The 22,273-nt window shown below is 42.4% G+C and overlaps 1 protein-coding gene across 1 annotated transcript; it reads right to left on the bottom strand.

Annotated features, from left to right (window-relative positions):
• Window positions 1-12,147: 12,147 nt before the first annotated feature.
• LOC148718941 (uncharacterized) lies at window positions 12,148-14,978 on the bottom strand. Its single transcript, XM_088740042.1, has 3 exons — window positions 13,993-14,978; window positions 13,012-13,945; window positions 12,148-12,687 (listed from the first exon to the last, which is right to left on the bottom strand). The coding sequence occupies exons 1-3, from the start codon at window positions 14,976-14,978 to the stop codon at window positions 12,148-12,150; spliced, it is 2,460 nt and encodes an 819-aa protein (XP_088596168.1).
• Window positions 14,979-22,273: the final 7,295 nt, after the last annotated feature.

A 22,273-nucleotide genomic window follows, 5' to 3' on the forward strand; every position in this document is an offset into this window, starting at 1 on the left:
AGGTTCTTCTATCGTAATCAGTTTCACTGGGTGCAAAGTCAATTAAGTATTTTTCTGCATCTCGAATCACTCTTCTCAAGGAATCGTCGTCAGAGTGAAATTCTATGGTATCTAAAAGTTCATCCATGGCTATCACACCGAATTTAGGGTTCGTTTCTAAACTAGGATTCATGGTGAATGATACATGTGTCATGCCAGTACCGGTTCATATATAGAAAAATGTCACAATAAGGTGACCATGCTATCAATCAAAGTTAAAACAATGACTGTCAATCAAAGTGAGCGTGGCGTCCCTTTTAGTTAGCGTGGCGTCTCTTTTAGCTCGGCGTTCCTTCTAGTTAGCGTCGCGTCTCTTTTAGTTAGCGTCTCTTGTAAAAACACTAACTGTCAATCAAGGTGAGCGTCGCGTCTCTTTTAGCGTCGCGTCTCTTGTAAAACAATGACTGTCAATCAAAGTATAGGGCATTGTTCTCGAGTGTATAAAGCTAGAAGGGTTTCACTACTTTTCACAGTTTAGCAGCAGCAGTTCAGATGTGCAGGATGGAGACACCCATGAAGAAACCTACCAAAGGAGTCAAAGGCCAGAGACATCACCCCTATGACAAGAGAGGACCATTACACTTTAAGAAAGAATGGGTAGAAAAGTACCCTGATGGAAAGGTCATGATCGATGGTGTACCTCAAGTAGCTCAGCAATCCAAGAAAAACTGGACAAAGAAGAAAAATGTCAAAAACCTCTCCTTGGATTTGAATTCTCTTGTACCTGTCATGCAGACCCCAGTGAAAGTGGTGTGTCCCTCAGATAACCCCGAGATGACAACAGAGGAACCGTTGAGACAGCTAGCTAATTTGGTGGATTCTATTAAACCCGATGTGCCACAACCCATACAACAGCAGCCCATTCCACAGACAGCCCCACCACCACCAGTGGAAGTTCATGTCTTGGAAGAAGGCGAGATACCTGAAGCAGGTAATTGTCAATACGATACTCTGGAGGATTTACTGGCCAGTGTAGGAGTCTGCTACCCTTGTCCCATTCATAATTCGGGAATGAATGAAGTGCATTCGCAGAAAGAATGGATACAAGATGTCTTTCTCACCTGTTCAGTCGACAATTGCCCCGTGTTTACCAGTTTGAAGGAATACGCTACCTACTACGACCGATGTCGCAGACAGGGGCACGAATGGTTTAACCTAGACAGGATTGCATCGATGAAGTGCGAGTGTGGCGAGACTCCTACATTGGACATGTCCAAGTCAGAGTACATTTACAATCAATTGTATCTGCGATGTCGAAGGAATTATTGCAAATTATTTTAGTGGTGGCGATTCTTTCCCAAAGAAAGAAACATGGCTATTCTCACGCGTTAACTTCATTTCTTTCTTTACACTCTGAGACTCAGGACACCACTGAAGATTTGATCACCATAAGAGTACAAGTAGGAGAACATTTATGTGTCGGGTTGTTAACGTTATTACGCGAAGTATTTTTATTCGGTTTAGAAGTAATAGAGAATCAATTTATTTCTTAGATCTTCAAGGACTCCAAATAGCTTACGCCATGGGAAACGCGACTAAGCTGGAAGAACTTACTAGAGAAGACATCTTTGAAATAGCACAGTTGATTGGATTTGACAAGTTTAAGAAAGTATCGTCAAGATTAAATGTCTCCGAAGACGAATTGCAATGTATTAAACTCGATTTAGAGTTGTACGAGTATGCTATGGAAAAGTAATAAAATGTGTGATGTAAAGAATTGTGTGTCATTTTTATTCTAATCATGGGGGAACGCAGAAGAAGGAAAGCTACGAAAAGACAACGAGGGGGTGCTTCTATTAAAGAAGTCAATCAAAAGCTTAGAAAAGGTCCTTCACTCACCGATAAGATAGCTTGTACAGCAAGTATGTTTTTATCTGGTCCCGCGCCCGGATTTGGAAGTTTAGGCAGACTATTAGGAAAACAAGCTTTGAAAGGGATCACTGATAATGTGAAACATTATAAGAAAAGACGCCGATAAATCATATCAGTGTGTACCATTTCTCTGTGGTCGAAACTACTTTACCTTCAGTACTCTGTACTCTCCTTCTTTCGTCGGAGAATAGAGAATATCGTCTACTCGTCCGAACACAGTCATGTTCCGTATGATTAGATTCCTCGTGGTTGTGAACTTACCTTGTTCAATTACGTAGTGAGACCTTCTGTCTTCTCCCTATCGCAAAGAGTGTTTCACTTGATGTTATTCATGAGATGGTATAGGGGGAAATATACATATAGAGCCTATCGCGAACTGTACTCGCTGTACCTGGGCAAGTACTGGATGACTTACTACTGCGTCAAAGTGTGGATGACGTTAATACTTCTCAAAGCCTATTACGGAATGCAATGCCCAAGACAACAACTGAACACCATGAACACGAGTCACCTGGACATATTGGGAGTTTAGGAGGTATTCAGCCGTATGCCAAAGCGCAAAAGACACCCCTATCACAGGCCAAAAAAGAATTGGAAAGAAATTTAGCGTATACCCTACACAAACCGCGTCGCTACCGAAGAGAGTTTGCACCCGTGCTAGTCTTTGATATTGACGAACAATGGGTAGCCGATTTGATAGAACCACAGACAATTCCCCAAAGAAAATAAAGGGTTTCGATACATTTTAGTCGTGATCGATGCGTTTTCTAAATATGCGTGCGTTGTACCCTTTAAAAGGAAAACGGGGAAAGAGGTGACGGATGCGTTTACTAAAATCATAAACAAGGTAGGAAACCCCAGAAATTACAAACGGGTGCCGGAAAACAATTTTGTAATAAGACCTTTCAAACCTGGCTCACTACACAAGGTATACACCATTTTTCCACGCACGGAGATGCAAAAGCGAGTATTGCCGAACGATTCATTCGTACCTTAAAAACCAAACTGTATCGCTATTTCACAGCTGCCAATACGTTGAAATATACCGATGTCCTACCCAAATTACTCTCGCAATATAACCACACCTTTCATCGCAGCATACGCACGGCTCCCATCAATGTGTCTGAAAAGAATAGAACTCAAGTGTGGGAGTCGTTGTACGGAGATTTAAAGGCTAGCAAGAAACCTCTATTTAAAGTGGGTGATAAAGTGCGACTGAATAAGAAATTTCGTACATTTAAAAAGAGCTATTTACCGGGTTGGACAGAAGAAGTATTTGAAATTCGTAAATTCGTTCCCGGGAAAGTCACTACTTACAAAGTACGAGAATTAGACGAGACGCCATTACAAAGTAGCTTCTATTTGTGGGATTTACAAAAAGTACACGTGGATGCAGCCACGTATTTTCGCGTGGAGAAAGTATTAAAACGGGCCAAAGATAAATTATTTGTCAAGTGGAAAGGATACCCTAGTAAATATAACAGTTGGATTTACAAAAAAGATTTAAAGTAATTGGTGACATCATGAGGGGTGGATCTTTATGGAGGTTTCAGATGTACGTTCCCGGAGACCAGAAAGGGGGTTCTATTCATCGATGGCCAGCACACCCTCCGCCTTTCATAGGAAGTTGGGCTGGAAGGTATCCGGAATTTCAAGTGGGGGCAGGTATCAAAGACATGGTGAAAGATGTCGCGCGCGAAACGGGGAGAGGCCTTAAAAGGACGTTCACGCAACGATCTTTATCAGAATTTCCTAGAGGAGTGAAGACAGGAGTAAAAAGAGCCGTCAAACACGAAGTGCAGAGAAGAGTCACTAGGAAACTGGACGATATTTTTGCCGATTAAAGATGGTATACTGGGGAAAAGCCAGAGTAGGGAGTGGGCATATAGGGGTGGGTACCTCGTCTCCTGGAGATGTAGTTACCACTATATTAAAACGATACAAAAGAAGGAAACAACGAGGAGGATTTGTACGTCTAAAGAAAAGACAAAGACGACGCGGACCTCAGAAACGCAGGAGACGTTGAAGTATCAACATGTCCATCAGAGGCGCAGAACAGAACCCGAGTTTGAATTTGTTTCGCGTTCCACCTGTAGACCTTTCTACGGTGAAATCGCGTTTTATGAAAGTATCACCTCAGACCTCAAGCATTACACTCATAGAGGTGTACGTACCTAAACCGACCGAGTTTATCGATTTAGCTGGAAGTTTTGTGGAATTAGATTTCGCCTTCAAAACCACAGCCAATGGAAATCTCACTTCCCGTGCAGATGCAACAGCCAACCTCTTATCCTCTGTCAATAACATAGCACACTCCCTCTTTAAACAAATTAAAGTAAAACTCAATGGAACTCTCATCACCGAGCAAGTAGACATGTATCACCTGAAAGCCTACTTACAGACCCTGCTGAGTTTTGACCGAGAAGACGGGGAAACAATTTTAGCCCCTGCCGGGTGGAGAAACGATATCGATTGCCCCCAAACGTACACGGCTGCAAAGGTAAAGACAGACGACGGTGCTCATGGTGCATTATCCGCCACCCAGAAAGCGAGTATCAAAGCACAGAAAGCAGATGCCCGAAATTATTATGTGGGAGGGAAGCACAGGATACTGAGAATGGTTCCCTTTGTGGATATGTTTCATCAAGAGAAATGGCTAGCGCCTAGGACAGAGATGGATTTAAAATTTTATCTCAATCCGGTGGCGTTGAACTTTAACGCAGAATCCAATCCTGGGGCCGAGGAAGTGAGGCAACATGTAGACGATATCAAACTCACCTTTTATGTCTGCTTAGTATCCCTCAATCCCTCGGTGCACGATAATGCCATGAGCATCGTTACCAAAACCCCAGCTAAATACCCCATCATTCGTACAGAAATGCGGCAGTTCTCCCTCGATACTGGGGCTACGTAATCCCTTCAACGGAAAAATTCCCCAGAGAATCGTGATGGGAATTCTAGCCACCGTAGGCTTTAATGGGCAATACGAGGAAGAGCCTTTTGCCTTTGGGCAATTCGGAGTAGAATGGTTGAAACAGATTTGGAATGGAGAAGAATACCCTTACGAGACGATGCAATTTAACACAGAGAACGGGTACAGAGATATGATGGGATATCATAGGTTTTTGGAAGCCACGGGATGCCTGTATAGAAAAGGGGGGAACATGGTTCGAGCTTCCAATTGGGGTCACGGGAAGAATTGTACCCTGTTTGCCTGGTCAAACGTGGCTGACGGAAGACACGACGATCCTATCTTACTCCCTAAAGAAGCAGGGTTTATTAACATCCAACTGAAATGTGCAGCTCAAACAGCGCAGAGAACCATTGTGATTTAGAGCGAATACGAAAGAATGCTGGAGATCGATGGGTTTAAAGGAGGTGCCAGCATGGATGTGAATTAGAAGGCGATGGAGTTTGTGCGGTTATCTACAGATCAATTAAACGCCTTGGGGAGACGTGATCCCATCCTGAAACGTTACTATGTCGGAGCGTTTGCCCGCGACGAATTACCCACCTCTCCCCTTCGAGGGACACCACAAGCCTACATCGTGAATACTCACCCCGGACATAAACCAGGAGAGCATTGGATAGCCGTCTGGACTTACGATGATTCTTGTGAACCTTTAGATAGTTAAGGCTTAGATTTACATACCTACCAATATCTCGCCCCGTTTATCGTATGGTTAAACCGATGGAAATACATTCGTAAAAACGAACGCTTCTTACAATCGATTAAAACTGCAAGTTGCGATGATTATACGATGGTGTATTTGATGTGTAAAGCTCTAGGTCAGAGCATGAAGGAGTTTTTAAGTTATTTTACAGTTTCTGTTTATGTGCAAAACGATCATATCGTAGGCAGCATGTTAGAAGACATGATTCAAGGGTTAATAAAATAATTTTTGTTATCATTCGAGTATCATTTCTGTGTGTGAGGGAAACATGACAACATCCTGCTTAGAAGAGGGGTTTTCCATTAAATGCCCAGCCAATCTATTAATAGTTGGGCCTACCAGTTGCGGTAAAACTACCTTTGTAAAACGCTTACTGTTAGAAAACCCGGAAGTATTTGCCGTACCTCTGAAACGCATTCGGTATTGCTACGGGTCGTGGCAACCGAATTTGGATGTCATGCAAGCGCGAGGTATACAATTTTCCGAAGGAGTTCCCGACGACGATAAGATTAAAGAATGGTTTGGTGATACGAAAGGAGGAATGTTATTACTAGACGATTTGATGGCCGAAGGCGGGAACGATAAAGAAATTCTTAATTTGTTTACCCGATATTCACATCATTTAAACCTCATCGTGTGTTACCTCTGTCAAGATATGTTTCCAGCGGGTAAATATGCCAAAACCATCTCTAGAAATGCGCAGTACATCATTGCGTTTAAGAACCCTCGCGATCAACTCGGATTACGGAATTTACTCTTACAAATGTATCCCACCAAATGGCATGAGGTCACGGATGTATATAACGAATGCACGGAAAGACCGTATGGCTATTTGTGTTTTGATGTGCATCCGGCCAGTCGCGATTCTATGAGACTGGTGAGTCACCTATTAAAACACGAAGGTTGCATGAGGTGTTACAGACATGCGCAGACGTCTTAAAAGAAAGAGACAACGCGGAGGATTTTTAGGTAAAATATTAGGGTTTCGCGGAGGCATCAATTTGTATAAAAGCCCCATCAATACTCAGGCGTTGAGCAAAGAGTTGGCGAGACGCATGATAAAGAGACTAAATCGTAAAAGGAGATAAATAAGTATGAAGTCACGAAAACGGCGCATTGTGTCCGTGAGAGGTAAAGCGAAAAGACCTAAGAGGAGTAAAAGAAGGGTACAAAAAGGAGGATTTTTAGCATTGATAGCAGCCTTGATTTCGGCAATTGTAAAAGCCTCGACGTAAAATCGCCAGACGCAGTAAACGCACTCTAAGAGGACGGAGAAGGACGACAAAAAGGGTGAGAAAGAGGGGTCAAAAAGGCGGAATATTACCTTTTGCGGCACTCTTCCCCGCGCTCATTGCAGGAGGAAAAGCCGTGGGGTTAGGAGCATTGAGTGGTGCAGCTGGATTTGGGGCAAAGAAAGCTTTGGACGCTGCTACTAGAAGGCGAGGATGAATCGCATGAAAAGAAATATCGATTTTTTAAAATCCATCTTGTGCGAAAAAAATTCAAATCTCCGAAAACAAAAAATATTACATGTCAGCAAAGATCAAATCAATATCGTGAGTGAATTAGTGATGAACATGATGAAACGGCGAATAGTGTTACCGCCTCAGACGGTGGCAAAATTGAGAAAGTATAGCGGTGTGTTGCGCGAGGTGGGTAAGCGCATCAACTCTTTAAAAAAACGGAGACAATTACTTGCCTCTCAGACGGGAGGTGGCTTTTGGCGAGGAATGAACGAAGTGTTCTGTCGTTGTCCATTAAAATGAATGAACCCGAAATAGAAGCAGAAGAGAATAAAGATCAAGTAGACGCCGGTATTACCTTTCATATCGAGTTTGACGAGAGTGGTGATAACAACAGCGCGGGGTGTTCCTGGTTACGTTGGATAAGCGAACACATTTTGATACCGATACTTAAACTATGGAAAAGAAACTGATCGTGAACCCACAAGAATTTCAAGCGCTGGTGGATTTTTATAAGGGGAAAATATCAGAAAGTACCCTGTTAGATAAAGCTGCACGAAACGCAGCCGAAACTCAGATGTTACTCAGCGATCAACACACGCAGGCAGGGTTGAAAGAACCCATGATAAAACAATTATAAATGCAAGAACGACAATTAACCGATCAGTTGAGACAATTACCCGCAGGCGTAGGACCTGAGGCGAGCGAAGACGGAGGAGAGCAGGGGAATCTATTAGATTCTGTGCAAGAGAACCTAATGAAAGATTTGATTCGGTCAGTCAAAACAGGCAAAGAACCTACTGCTGCTGTCGGAGAGGAAACAGGCACACCTTCTACCTCCAAGAAAAAGAAAAAACAGATCATTACACCCATGAAACTATTTTCTACATCGGGTAGCAGTGCCACAGAAAATCCCATCAGGTTTCGCTATGGGTTTATGAGTCTTAAAGATTTGCCTTTCACACCTATTCTTACAGGAAAACGATTGTTACCTTCGACTCCTCTAGGAGCATCTAAGTCAGCGGGGCACAGCGCTCATAAAACCGTACAAAAAAAGGGTAGGATCGAGCAGGTGTGGGAGCCGTGGGGAAAGAGAGGTTGGGATCCAGTCAAAGCCGTACAACATGCCGAATACAAAGCGCCGAATGGCAATGGCAAAGGGAAAGGGAAGGGCAAAAAGTAAAAGAAGGCAATCTGGAGGAAAAATCGATCTTCAAAAATGGATTAATAAACTGGGTGTAGAATTTCATTGGCCCGGCTATCAGTACATGAGACCAGGTACGAAATTAGCCATGCGTTTTAAACGCGGGGATCCGGGTATTAACCGTCTCGATAAGTTAGCTAAACAGCACGATATCGATTATAGTAAAGCTAAAAATCTGGCTGATAAACACAAGGCCGATCGTAAAATGATTACCGGTATTCAGCGATTCGGTAAAAAACACCATGACCGAACGCATTGTGAAACGCATGATGCAAGCTAAAGTAAAAGCTGGATTGTAATAAAAAGAAATAAAGTGTGTTGAAAAGGTATCATTTGTGTGGGTCTTTATTGGAGTGATGATGATGGAATCCTTTTATTTAACCCTCCCGAGTAACGATGGAAGCGTTGCATATTTTCCCGGAAACAGTAACAATTCTTGGAAAAATAGACTTCAATAAACGTGGATTTGGAGGGGGTCTCGGAAGTGGGAATGTCTAGCATAGCCCTACCGCCAGAATCGCTATTGATACCTTACCTGAAAAGATTAAAAGATACCGACTTGCTGATGAGATCGTCTCGCGAAGTACAAAACAACTCCAACCATAAAGGTATTTTAACAGACGTCACCTATAATGACATCAAGGATACCCCCACGACAACTGCGTATGATCTGCTCAAAATCCTATTCGACAGAGAGCGCGGGTTATTTGTAAATTCGCTCACGCAGGCCGATTCCTTGGTGTGGAATCCCGGGAAAAGACAACTTCAATGGACATCCATATACAACGAGGAGGAAGGTACGATTACAGTGACATCGGAAGAGACGGACGAAACTGCATTTGCCGATCGGTTATATTTTAAATTTCATTGCCATTTTGTACTGAGGAAAGACATGTGTGATCTTTTTGGTTGGACAAAGTATACGAACTACCAGAGTACTATCATAGCCGAACACGGACCGAATCTCGTGTTGAGGAAACGAGGTAACACGTTTGTGGAAGATCGTACAGATTCTCAACGTTACGGGTATCGATACGGGTTATTGGAAGGAGTGTTCAAAGGAAAGGAAGGGGCGAATATACACTCTATCGCATTCTATCTCGACGAGTTTACTCACACCTTTACAAATCTTAAAGAAACCACTTATAAAAACGGAATGGCCCCTCGCACGCTTTATCTCTACTCCTCCCTGTGTGCCCCAGTGATCATGGGTGATCAGACCACCGATCTGTTGCGCACGTTTCAGTATCGCCCTCTATTGAAAGGGAGTTATTATTACGAACCGAAACACATTCATTACATCGCTTTGGGAAATCAGCACATCGACGAGGTGGAAACGCAACTCAGCGAATTGGAAAATAATTATTTAGCGCAATTTACTAAAGACGGTGCAAGCATCGTGACTTTACACTTTAGAAGGATTAAATAAAGACAGTGCAACAGAAAAAATCAATCACTTACCTATACGCTACGACATGAGTGACTTTTACTTGACGTTACCGAGTAACGATGGAAGTGTCAAATACTTTCCCGGAAACACCAAGAAGTCTTGGAAAAATCAACTGAACTCGCGCATCGATTTACAGGGGGAATGGGTGGTAGGATTATCGAGTATATCCTTACCTTACAGTCTAGCGCTCAAGAACTGTTGGGAACACTATTTGAAAGGATTATTAGACGATGATGTGCTTCTCACTAGCAGTCGCTTACTAATAAACTCGCAAAAGGCCTTTAAAACAGTCACGTTTTTAATCACATATGGAGACATCAAAAGGTATACATTACATACTCCCTACGATCTCTTAGAAGCAGTCTTTCAGGAAGAACGACTGAAATTTATATTCAGTCTGGATGACACGTGGAGTAGTCATTTATCAAATGACAAAACACTTCAATTCGATGTGCATTGCGATCGAGAAAAAGGAACCGTCACAGTTTCCTGTGAGCGCATAGATTCGACCCATGTAAGAGATGCACGCATCCGTAATTACGTATACTTCGAGTTACCCCGGCAACTCTGCAAGTGGGGTGGGTGGACGGAAAATTCACATATCCAATTCACCGATTTTCGTGGGGTGAAGGAAGGTAATTATAATGTGACACGCTCTGGGGCTAATCTCTCTTTGACGAAACGCGGTACAGGATGGAGTTACGGTAGATCGTTTACTACCCTCGATAGTTCGTATTTTTGGTATGACATTCCCTGGAAAGATAATTCGACAAGGGACACGCATCGCTTTTTACTCAGCGATATCATCTGGACCTTTAAATACAACCCCCACGATACACCTTCGACGGCATCCAGTTTACGCAATCTTTACGTGTATTCCTCCCTGTGTGCCCCAGTCATCATGGGTGATCAATCCACCGATTTATTACGTCAGATTCCTTACCAGGAAAGAATGCAAGGAACGGCTTATTTCCAACCGAAACACATTCATTACATCCCCTTAGGAAATAATAATTTCGACGTCATCGAAACGCAAGTGGGTGAGACGACGAAAAACACTCTGGCCGAGTTACCCGAAAAAGGTCCCAGTATACTGACATTGCATTTTAAAAGGAAATAAATAGACACTTCACCCCTGACACATCATTCATTTTTACCCGCACGCTACGACATGAGCAACTTTTACTTGACGTTACCAAGTAACGATGGAAGTGTCAAATACTTTCCCGGAAACACCAACAAGTCTTCAAAAAATCGTCTTAACAAACGTTTGGATTTGGAGGGGGAATATGAAGTGGGGATGTCTAGCATTTCCTTACCGCCTGAATCGATACTGACACCTTACCTGAAAGGATTGAAAGATACCGACTTACCTATGAAATCGTATCGCACCGTGTACAAAAAGTCATCAAGGCAACAAGTATACATTACAACGGATGTGACTTTTGGAGATATAAAAGATACACGCATGGAAACGGTCTTTGATTTCGTGAAAATGATGTTTGAGAGAGAACAGGAACTATTTTTAGATAATTTGACGGATGATCATTCCTTAGTAGCATTACCTGGGAAAGAACAGCAGCACTTTGATATGTTTTTCGACGAGGAAACGGGCTCTATCTTTGTATCCTCTGAAAAAGTAGACGCAAGTACATTTCAGTCGCTACTAGATTTTATGATTTATGTGACGTTTGAAATACGTGAAGATATGTGCAAACTATCTGGATGGACACGAAGTGGTAATTACAAAGGAAAAACGCTGCAAAAACCTGGCAAGAATCTGGTTGCATAAATGCGTGGGACGGAGTTTTCAAGCACTCGTTCAGACCCAAATTATAATCTCTTTAGATACGGATTATTTAAGAGTACATTCACCGGTAAAGATAACATAGAACTCGATTCTATCGTATTTTATCTTAGTGAATATAACTTTAAATTCATTCATCTTAAAGAAAGTACCTATAAAAACTGAAAGGCTCCTCGCACGCTTTATCTCTACTCCTCCTTGTGCGCCCCAGTGATCATGGGTGATCAGACCACCGATCTGTTGAGCACGTTTAAGTATCGCCCTCTATTGAAAGGGAGTTATTATTACGAACCGAAACGCATTCATTACATCCCCTTCCGAAATCAACACATCGTAGAGGTGGAAACGCAACTCAGCGAATCGGAAAATAATAATTTAGCGCAATTTACAAACGATGGAGCAAGTATCGTGACCTTACACTTTAGAAGGGTTAAATAAAGAGAAATGTAGGAAAGTCTTGTGAATTGAAAAAACGCTGTGAAAAACAATGTCTTTTTTATTGAAAAAAAAATAAAAAACCAATGTTTAAAACGCTAAAAACTCGACAAGTTCCATGTCTTCAACATCGAATCGAACGTAACCCTAAGCATCGAACTAAATTTTCCATTTTCCATGACACGCTTGTCAAAAACCAACCTTTATGATTTTATTTGTGTTTCCGTTCCTATTTTCTTTTTTATTGGATCCCGTACAAAATGTACGGGATTGATAACCTCTGTCTTTCTGGACTCGTCCAATGGATGTTGAATTTCGTCCAGAATGTTCTGCTCCATGATCTCGTAATTGAGCTGTAACATCCCAAGCACATTTAAGGAGAAGCCTTTCACTTTAATACAACACTTTTCATGGGCCGTAACATATCCATAATTTTTGGCCCCGGCCGAAATGAATTCCACAATGTAGTCGCCCTCATCCAACTCGTTGGTCACGTCCCCCAAATAATCCCCCAAGGCGATTTCAGACTCTCCAGGTCTCCACTTGTACACTACCGAATCGGTGTCGTAGTATAGCACACGATCTTTTAGGATTTCCAACGACTCGTATAGCTTTAAGCGGGACTGGCAGGTAGTAAAGGCGGCGATGAATGCGTTGGTAGCACGACCTTTCTCCAGGTATTGGTCGTCGCGCTTCGCTACCACTTCCACCAACTCGGGAGAAAGGATACGAACCTCTTGAGCCTGTTGCAAGGGGTCGTCGAGGAGATCTAGTAGTGCTGCTGGGTGGGAAATCTAATGAACTTTGGACTTATTACAATTTTGGCCAAACTTGCCCCAGAAGGAGTTCAACATCAGTTTAGCCGTAGCTTTTCTTCCAGGGTTTTTGGTGATCATGTTGGGATTCAAATCGATGCCTTCTCTCTGCTTTTACTGTTGGACGTAATAGGCTTTTTGCTCCTCCGCCTGGCACCAGGCGGGGTAACCGCTACTTTCTTGTTTAATTTTTAACCAAGTGTCGACGTAAGGAGCAAAGAGTCCACGCTGTCTTTTTTCGAAATGCCACACCTCATGGATCTTGATCAGCTGATACCCCATCTCGATGGCTTTCTCAATTTCGGGCGTACACCACGTTCCCGTCAGCATACGTTCCTCGTCCGTGTGGGGGCACACGAAATTTCTTGCTCCCATCGGCTTCTTTGATTCTTCTTCGACGCAGGAACGACAGAGAGGAAAGGGGAGTTTGGTGGCGGAACCACTTTTCGGGCGGTGAGGCAGGACAGGGTTAAACAGATGGGTAGGTGGGAGAATGGACACTTTCATAAGGCCATAGTAGGCGTTGGGGTCTTGATTGGTGGGTTCCAAATAGATGGTAGGGTGGCCGATGGGGTACTCTCCATACTTGTTGACCCAGGGGTACTCGGAGGTTACATCCACATACCGGATCTGCTCTCCTTGGGTTGGATCGATTCGATGATAGAGCGTGGTGGCCCCAGTTCTTCCACCAAAGAAAGCTTCACGTGGTTGAAGGGGTGTGGTGAACGTAAGGTACTGTACGAAGTTGCGGAGATCTGGGTCAGATTTCTTTTCTTTTTCCCTCTGACACTGCCACATTTCAACGACGGTATACCCCAATCGTTGCAATGTAGCAGTTTTCTGTGTCGTCTGACGTTGAAGTGCTTCCACAGTAAGGTCGGTGGACGAAAAGACAACCTGGTTCCTTTTGGGAAAACAGTCGCGGCAACCGTTGAACAAACACCCATGAAACTCGTAGATGGTGCGCATTTCTGCATCGTAACCGTCCACAGTATACACGCGAGATCCATGGGGAATGCAGTACTCTCCACCCTGGCGCGCATGTTGGATTCTCGTCCCCAGTCTTCTCTCCGTCCAAGTCAACCATTCTAAGGACACGTGGGAGTGGTTGGGTGTGGCACCTTCCCAACCGTTCTCGGGCTCGATGGCGATAGAATCAGGTGCCATGACGCATTTTCGCCAGTACCTAAAAAACAAAAATACCATATAAAACGCATTATTACGCATTATTACCTGTTACAGGCTTGTGTGATCGTCACGCATTTCTCCATTGGGTCGAATTTGGCGATAGCCTTAAATTCACCAATGAATTTAAGGCAACCAGCTTTGAGTAATGCCACGTCCGAGCGGCAGTAGGCTATTAGCTCTTTTTTTAGATCGAAGGGAAGGTTCTTGCTACTTTCCTCAGCGTACCACGCTTCGAACTCTTTTTTCTTTTCAGATGACATTCCGTCGGGGTCATAATATTCAGCGGTTGGGAGGGGGCCAATGTAGTTTTGGTGGTCGGGGGTGTGGAACTTGTGTGGGAAGAAACCTTTTTTTAACTCAGGGATGCCAAACGTACTAGAGAATGAAGCCAAGGCCATAGGAAGGAAGCACATGCTGTCTTTAAATGTGATCTTTCCCACTTTCATGCAAAGGTTTTTGGTTCCGTTGGGGATGAGGAATTCGAAGCGACGATTTTCTTTGACCATTTGTTCATGCAGGAAGACGGCATCATACCCCTTTAAATCATGGAATATACCGATGACTTCCCTGAAGTCATCCCAATGTCGGTTCTCTTCTGGAGGGCCGTACGCTAACTCGTCCATGAAGGCTAGAAAGTCACCAGTACATTCCGGACCATAAAACTCAAACACCTCATCGCTTTCTGAAGTTTCAGCCACGATGAGGATGGGGATATGAGTGCCGTCTTCGTCCAGCATAGCTTCAAAATCCGCCCACACTTTCAACGGAGGGTGAAAGTATTCGGAGACATCTGGGTTATTTTTTCTTTGTCGTTTTAGAATACTTTTTGATTTTTTCTTTGGCTTATCTTTGTTTGGGTTGAAGTGCTGAATGAAACATTGGTGAGTGCGAAGGTCCACGACTTCTTTACAATTCCTGCATTCACTCCAGTAGCAGCGATGTGACTCTTTCTTGTCTGGCTTGAATTCTTTGCAGCAAATCCCGCATCGAATCCATGACGCACACAAGCCTTTGTCACAGTGGAGTGACATGTAGGAATTGTCGTAGAAATGACGGTTGCAGTGTGTCCAGAGTAGTGTAGGTTGATGCTGTTTAGGGCCACACTCGATGGTCTTGCCGGCTCTACACCTCCTTCCTTCGCAGGGATGTGCACGGAATTCGTCGTGGTCAAAATCACGGTTGCATTCGTCGCAAAAGTAACTCCTCTCGAGGAAACCAGAATACGAGCGAGGTACAACCGTGGTAATGACCGATTCCTCCTTCTGGGTCTGATTGGAATAGGAGACGAAGAACTAACGGTGCTGAGCGGGGGCCCTCGAAGGTGATAAAATATGGGTAGCGGAAGCTCATAACTTTCAGCCTGTAGTCGGGGGCCAGGTACTTTTGGAATTTCTGCAGTTCCTCCCGACCACAGGCACCTTCGGGAACACCAGCTTCACGATGCAAGAATTTGGCGCATCTAGTTAGAACCGATGGTTTCTAAGGTTGTTGTAGTAATTATAGCTTTCTCTGTCGTCATCTTTGTGGAATTGGGCTTTGGTCATGCAAATAGCTCTGGCCAGGCAAAGGTTGTCTTGATCATTCTTTATAGGGAGGACACATTGTTTTCTGCGAAGGACAGTAGTCATGTTTAATTTCCCCAGGATGGAGAGGGCTGCTCTTCCGCCGGCGTCGGGTTCCGAAATGATTGTCATGTCGACTTGAAATTCGTCGTCGGCGTCAAAACTTTCGTTTGAATTAAGCTGATTAAGCAACGTCTGCATGTAGGCCTCGAATCGCGTGGTGTCGTTGGTGATTTCGGCCACGGTGAATTTGGCCGACTGCAGAGGATGGCTAAACTTCTTGGTAGAGAAATTAAATATGACCCTGTCGGTTTCTTTCAATTCTTTTCCTTCGGGGGACTTGGATTTCTTGATCACGCGACGCGCCATGTCAGCCACGCCGCGTGTAATCTCCTCCCCGATGTTGTCACTTTTTGTGGCGGGGCGCAGTTGTTTCTTTTGTGCCACTCCACGCTGTTTCTTTACAATATCAAGTGCTTTCTTGGGTTGACCGACCGGCTGGAAGTCGAATTGAAACAAGGGCAATGACTCTCTGTCCAACTCTTCTCCCAGTTCGATCAGCTGGTCGTCCGATATTTCTGGAACAGGGGTATCGTAGATGCTTCCCACATCAACCATTTCTGCATCCGAAATACCATCGTTGCCATACTCTTCCACAAATGTTCTTTTGCCCTTATAATTTAACAACAACAACAACTACATTGACTATGTACACGCATCGATAACAACATATCACTTATCAATAACAGCAAACGCACCGGTAATAAGTGAATAACGGTATATCATTTAACAACAGCGGAATATAATTTAGCAATAACAACACACGCGACGGTAAAGTGAATAACGATAGATCAGTTAAAAAACAACGGTATATCATTTAATTAATGATTATGCACGGAAAAGTGAGAGAAATTTGAATATCATGCACACTTTCAATTCCCAGAGGATGTCTTAAAAGAATAAGCCATTCATACAAACACTTACGTTATTGTTTGCCATGGCTTTCACTTTCTTCTTGTTAGTCTTCTAGCTTCTTCTGGCTTCTTCTGGCTTCTAGCTTCTTCTAGGAAGGAAGGATTCAACTTCTGTACTGACGCTAGAAACGCTGCCAGTTATATAGGGAACTTATAGCGTCCCCACGTGAGGACGCAGCGTGGGTATATATCCAATAACATTCAAAGCTTTTTAACGGTAGAATTATTATTCACGATATATTACCGCGTCCTCCGTATGATTGACAATTATCGTTCTTCCCTAACTCGCACATGATTGACAGATACTGTTTTTCCCTCAAGTTTGTGTTATTTTTGACACCTGTCACTCATGGCTCAGTGAAAATATATATAGAAGACGCAAACTTTCGCATCAGTTCATTTCAAACACGTCTTCTCTTTGAGTGACATCGATATTTAGTTAGTCACCGACCAACAACTTGAGGCTTATGGAATATTTATTTCCAAAATTTCCGGCTCTTTGCATGCGTTTATCATACCGCCATCTAATCCACTCCAAATTCCATTACTTCCATCAACCATTACTTCACATTCAGCCCATCTGCAAATGCACTTATATCAATCCCTTAGATAATACCTTTTGTTTTTTAACAGACTCACCCACACGGAATAGAAACGTTTGAGTTTTATTTCAGATTTTTTTCAGAATTATTATTTCACACCCGCTCCATGAGCCATTTTTGTGCACACGTATACTTTGAAGGTGCACGAGTTTTTAATGATATAATTTCGATATGCGATCTGCGACCTACATTAACTATGTTTAATTACCCTCCCATTCATCCAAATCTAATTTGGATAGGTAGTGCCTTTGGTTGGCGCGATATTAGCCTTTATTCATTTTCTTTATAATTTTTTTCAGTACGCGTCTACACTGTTTAATTTTCTGGCGTGGCACTAGAGACAACTATTTTGTAACGTATTTTTGCATTCCTTCAAATCTTGACCTCTTTTGAATACTTTTGAATTTTTTTTGTGGAATGAACTTACGATATCGTGTCGCATGTATGTTTTGCATTTCAACCGACACGAGTAGACATGATACACACGACCATTCATTTAAGCCTATTGTATTTCGTTCCATAGTATTTAATAAACACATTCAGTTAAATATGTCTTTATTGAATCTTTGATACCTATTTTTACAACAAATGTCGTACCAATGTTCTGAATATTTCACTCCCGTCCATGCTTCTACCTCTCCCTTGAGTACATTTGTTTTTTGCCCCGAATCTTGCCAATTTTCATGGGTTTTCATGACATCCTCAAAAGTAAAGCATTTGTCCTGGATTTTCTTTCCCATCCTCGCAAATTCGTACGAATGCGTAAATAAGTACATCTGCATGTGGGCTCCTTTGGGAATACCAAACCGTCTTAGTTTTTGCGTGACCGCATGGTCTATGAGTTGACACCACTTCTCAAAATCAATTCTTTCAACTTCGTTGCGGCGCGGGGGAATAAACGGTTCGTCTTGTTTTAAAATCTCGCGAATGAGTACCAGAAATATCCACACATCTCTATACTCGGCGACGCGAGAAACAAGGCGATGACGTATTTCTAAGGACGGTGTGACTTCAAATCCTAAGATGGCATGCAACAAGACGCGGGCGCGACCCGTTTTGGTACAAGCATGTGTATCGAATTTATAAATTTCGTGAGGGCATAAATAGGTTTGATAATATACTTCTTTGGGGTACGAATCGGGAAGCTCTTTACAACACTCCATCGGCACATAAATGACTACACACATTTCATGACAAACAAATTTATTAAAAAATAAATTGGAAAAATTTAAGAATCATTGCCTCTACATTATCTTGTTAAGTTCCCCCTCTAAACGATATTTTTGCCCCTACGGCTACATTCGATGGTTTGATGATTCCTTCTGTTTTAATTTCACTTAGTTTTTTGCTCCTGCTGTTTAAGTCACTTATTAATCTTGGAACCCTTACATATGAATCTCAAAGTTGTAAAGGTCCGTTGACGGTTATACGTTTTTCCACACATTGTAGGTTCTTTTTTCAAGACGGAGCTGTAATTGTTTACCAATCTTTGATAAACCGATGCGACTCTGCTGTTTTTTTAATCCACTCTGGAGAATATTTCTCACATGTCAATGTCACCATTTCGCTCATGACCTCTGAATGACTTAACATGGGATTACGAAACGATGCAAACACTTCTGTCACATCGTCCACGAAAAAATTATTCCACCTTAAGCGCTCTCCCAACTGTTCAAATGCATCCCAATGTTTGAACATCTAAAGCTGCATGTGGCCTCCTATTGGATTTGGCCATGCGTTCACTTCTCTGACCGTCTCGTCAAATAATTTATCGCAGGCATCCATGAATCTATACTTGGAGGCTGGGTCATCCATCTCGAGTACTGGTAATTTCTTCTCGAACACGGCTTGTCTATACCTCAGAAAATAATACACCTCCTTGTAATGAAGCGATATAGAAATGATGTCGTGGCGCCTCTTTTGTCATAAGGGATAGTTGAAATACCCCAAAATACCGCGTATGACTTCTCGGGGTCCACACACTTTTTCAGGCGCACACAAATCGAATAGATACTTGTTCAGATATAATAATTCACATTCGTTCAATACTTTCCCGTCGCTCATGATGCGTTTGCTTTACCGTCCTTGCTCCGAATGACGAGAATCTGTCTATCACTCAAGTTTTTTATGGTATATCCATCGGTCGTTCGTTGACGAGACGCCGTACTGGTAATTGACATCTCTGACAATAACAGCAATAATAAGGTGTATAATACCAACAAGATGTGCATTGAAACCATATTTCTGCCGGTTTAGAAGCGATTCCTTTACTCCAACTGAAGTGTTTAGGCATCATTCAATTTTAAGTAAAGCAATCTTTTCTGTAATCTCTTGTATCCACTTTGGCATATATACTTTTCTAAATTCTCTGATCTGAACTCTGTGCCACGCTTCTTTCTCTATCTCGTCAATCAATATATCGCATCTACCGCATTCGCATGACAAGTCTTCAACGGAAGGCGTCGCTAAAATGAATCAAGGGAGTACGAAACGAACGATTTATATACGCTATGTTTTTTATGACAGCTTGTCAATCAGAGTAAGATTTTTTAACGTTTATGTATAACCCAGAACTTACATTTCAACCTTCATTTCATACACGATGTCATAAGAAGAACAACTGTTTGGACGAAGAGATTGTACAGAACCCTCAATGGGCCGGAACCGTCCTAGACGAATTATTTGCCATTGTAAAAGAAAAAGCTACCACGCAAGATCTTTGTGAAATACGCAGACAAGTGACAAGAAACATGGACGAGATTGAAACCTATGATGCACAAGTGGGAGAACATTCTACATTTCATCAATTATACAAATACATGATGACAGCTTTTCTAGCTTATGTCACCTATTTACAACTCAAATATCGTGCAGAGTGATTAAACATAGTTAATCCCTTCGCCATCTTGGATTCTTTTGTTGTACTTTTTTTTGTACCGTTACTTTTTTAAAAACCCTACTCACGAAAATTAACCCTACCCCTAACCTCGTACACCTACACCAAACCCTAAACCCTAAAGACCCTCGTACACCTACGCTACATGAATATATTAACCCTAACCCTAATAAACCCTCGTAAGCCTATTCAAACCCCTCGTACACCTACGCTACACGAATATATTAACCTCGGCCGAGACACTCGTGTCCAGACCTCAACGGAATCACCAGAGAGGTGCAATATACTACTCTCCTTTCATTTGCCTGGTGATCTCTAACACGCACAAACAAGGAAACGACTGTTGTTATTGTCCTTGACATCCAAGCAATCCATTCAATGAAAGATACAACTTCTCAACTTCTACTAGCCTATCATCTAAAACTACAAAAGAATACAACCAGCAAATTCCTGTCTCAGTAACTGATGATAACTGTCCCGATCCAAAGTCATGGTTGCATCCACAGGACCCTGGGAAAAAGAGTGACACCCTGAAGGCTATAGCCATTAATAAGGAGACCTCTGCTGAACAAGATATCCATCCCTTCATCAAAGAAAATATCACACCTTCATTAATATTTCATTAAAACAGAAAAAGAAGAAAATGATGCCACCCCAAAGATGACCTTCACAAATAAGGAGACCATTGCTGAACAAGATACCCAACCCTTCTTCAAAGAAAATACCACACACTGGCCACAAAATACAACTATACCCATCACTTCAGGTACATGTGATGAACCAAAAATGCAAAAGACAACTTCCACAACCATATCATCTACTACAAAAGAATGCGACCAGCAAACTCCTGTCTCAATACTGATGATAACTGTCCCGATCCAAAGTCATGGTTGCATTCACAGGACCCTGGGAAAAAGAGTGACACCCTGAAGGCTATGGCCATTAATAAGGAGACCTCTGCTGAACAAAATATGCATCCCTTCATCAAAGAAAATGCCACACACTTACTGAAAAGCACAACTATCTCCATGGACTCAGGTACATGTGATGATTCAATGAAAGATACAACTTCTCAACTTCTACTAGCCTATCATCTAAAACTACAAAAGAATACAAGCAGAAAATTCCTGTCTTAGTTATTGATTAGAGCTCTCCTGATCCAAAGTCAAGGTTGCATCTTCAGGACCCTGAAGACCCAACCTCAACCGTGATACTGTATGAAGATTCAAAGGATCACACTTAAAACAAGACAACATGCCTGTGTGATTCTGAGATACATGCTGGTGAGATCCTCCTAAAACAAAAACTCCCTATTGTAGATGGTCTACTGGACCCAGCTATTGTGGATGCATTAGTCACTCCAGCCATTAGTGAGTTTGTACAGAACATAAACACTGGCTCACACTGGGTTTGCCTGAGCACAATAGCTACTAGTCCTGAAACTGTCAAGGTGTATGACAGGTTATATCAAAATGTAAACACAGTTGCCCTCGATCATTCATGTCGCGTGCTATTGTATACTGGATCTACAGTCACTTTTTCTAATGAAAGAGTGCAAAAGCAAACAAATTAAAATGAATGTGGCTTGTTTGAACTGGTATTCGCTACAGATTTATGCCACAGCGTAGACCCCACAGTGCAGTCATATGACTAAGATAACAGGCCCAAACATTACATCAACAGCCTGGACTCACATAATACGGTTCCTTTCCCAAGAACATCAAGACGGGCACCATATCATGCAATCAGCAAAAGAAAAGCAGTGAAAATCTACTGTGTGTGTTAAGAACGCCATACGATAAAAAGAGTCTACATGTGAAGTGTTGCCAGTGTAAATGCTGGTATCAGCCAACATGTGTGGCAATTTCAGCATAGGCAATCAACACGTACTAATTGGAAATGGAGATGCAACAAGTGTAGAAGCTTGCCTGCTAAAAAAGCAAACCTACATACACTGTACAGCTAGTCATGTGAAGAACAAAAATATAGATTAGGAGGTCAGATGTTTTGCAACAATAACACAATTGCAATGCTATCAAAATGTATCCAAAAATCCTTTTCATTGTGTTATTTCAATCAGAATTTAAGGGGTTCATTTTAGAGCTTAAAATTCATTATACTAATAAATATTATTGTGGGTGATTCCAACCACACCAGTGTATTCTCTAGACAGTCAAGTTTGATCATCAGTAGTAACCACACAAATGGTGGCAATGGTGTGAATGATTTGTAATTCAAAGTTAATCGCATCCTGAAAAACAATGAGTTTCTCCGTCAGTTTTTGTCTGCGTA

Source organism: Stylophora pistillata, chromosome 12 (genome assembly GCF_964205215.1).
Source record: "Stylophora pistillata chromosome 12, jaStyPist1.2, whole genome shotgun sequence".
NCBI lineage: Eukaryota > Metazoa > Cnidaria > Anthozoa > Scleractinia > Pocilloporidae > Stylophora > Stylophora pistillata.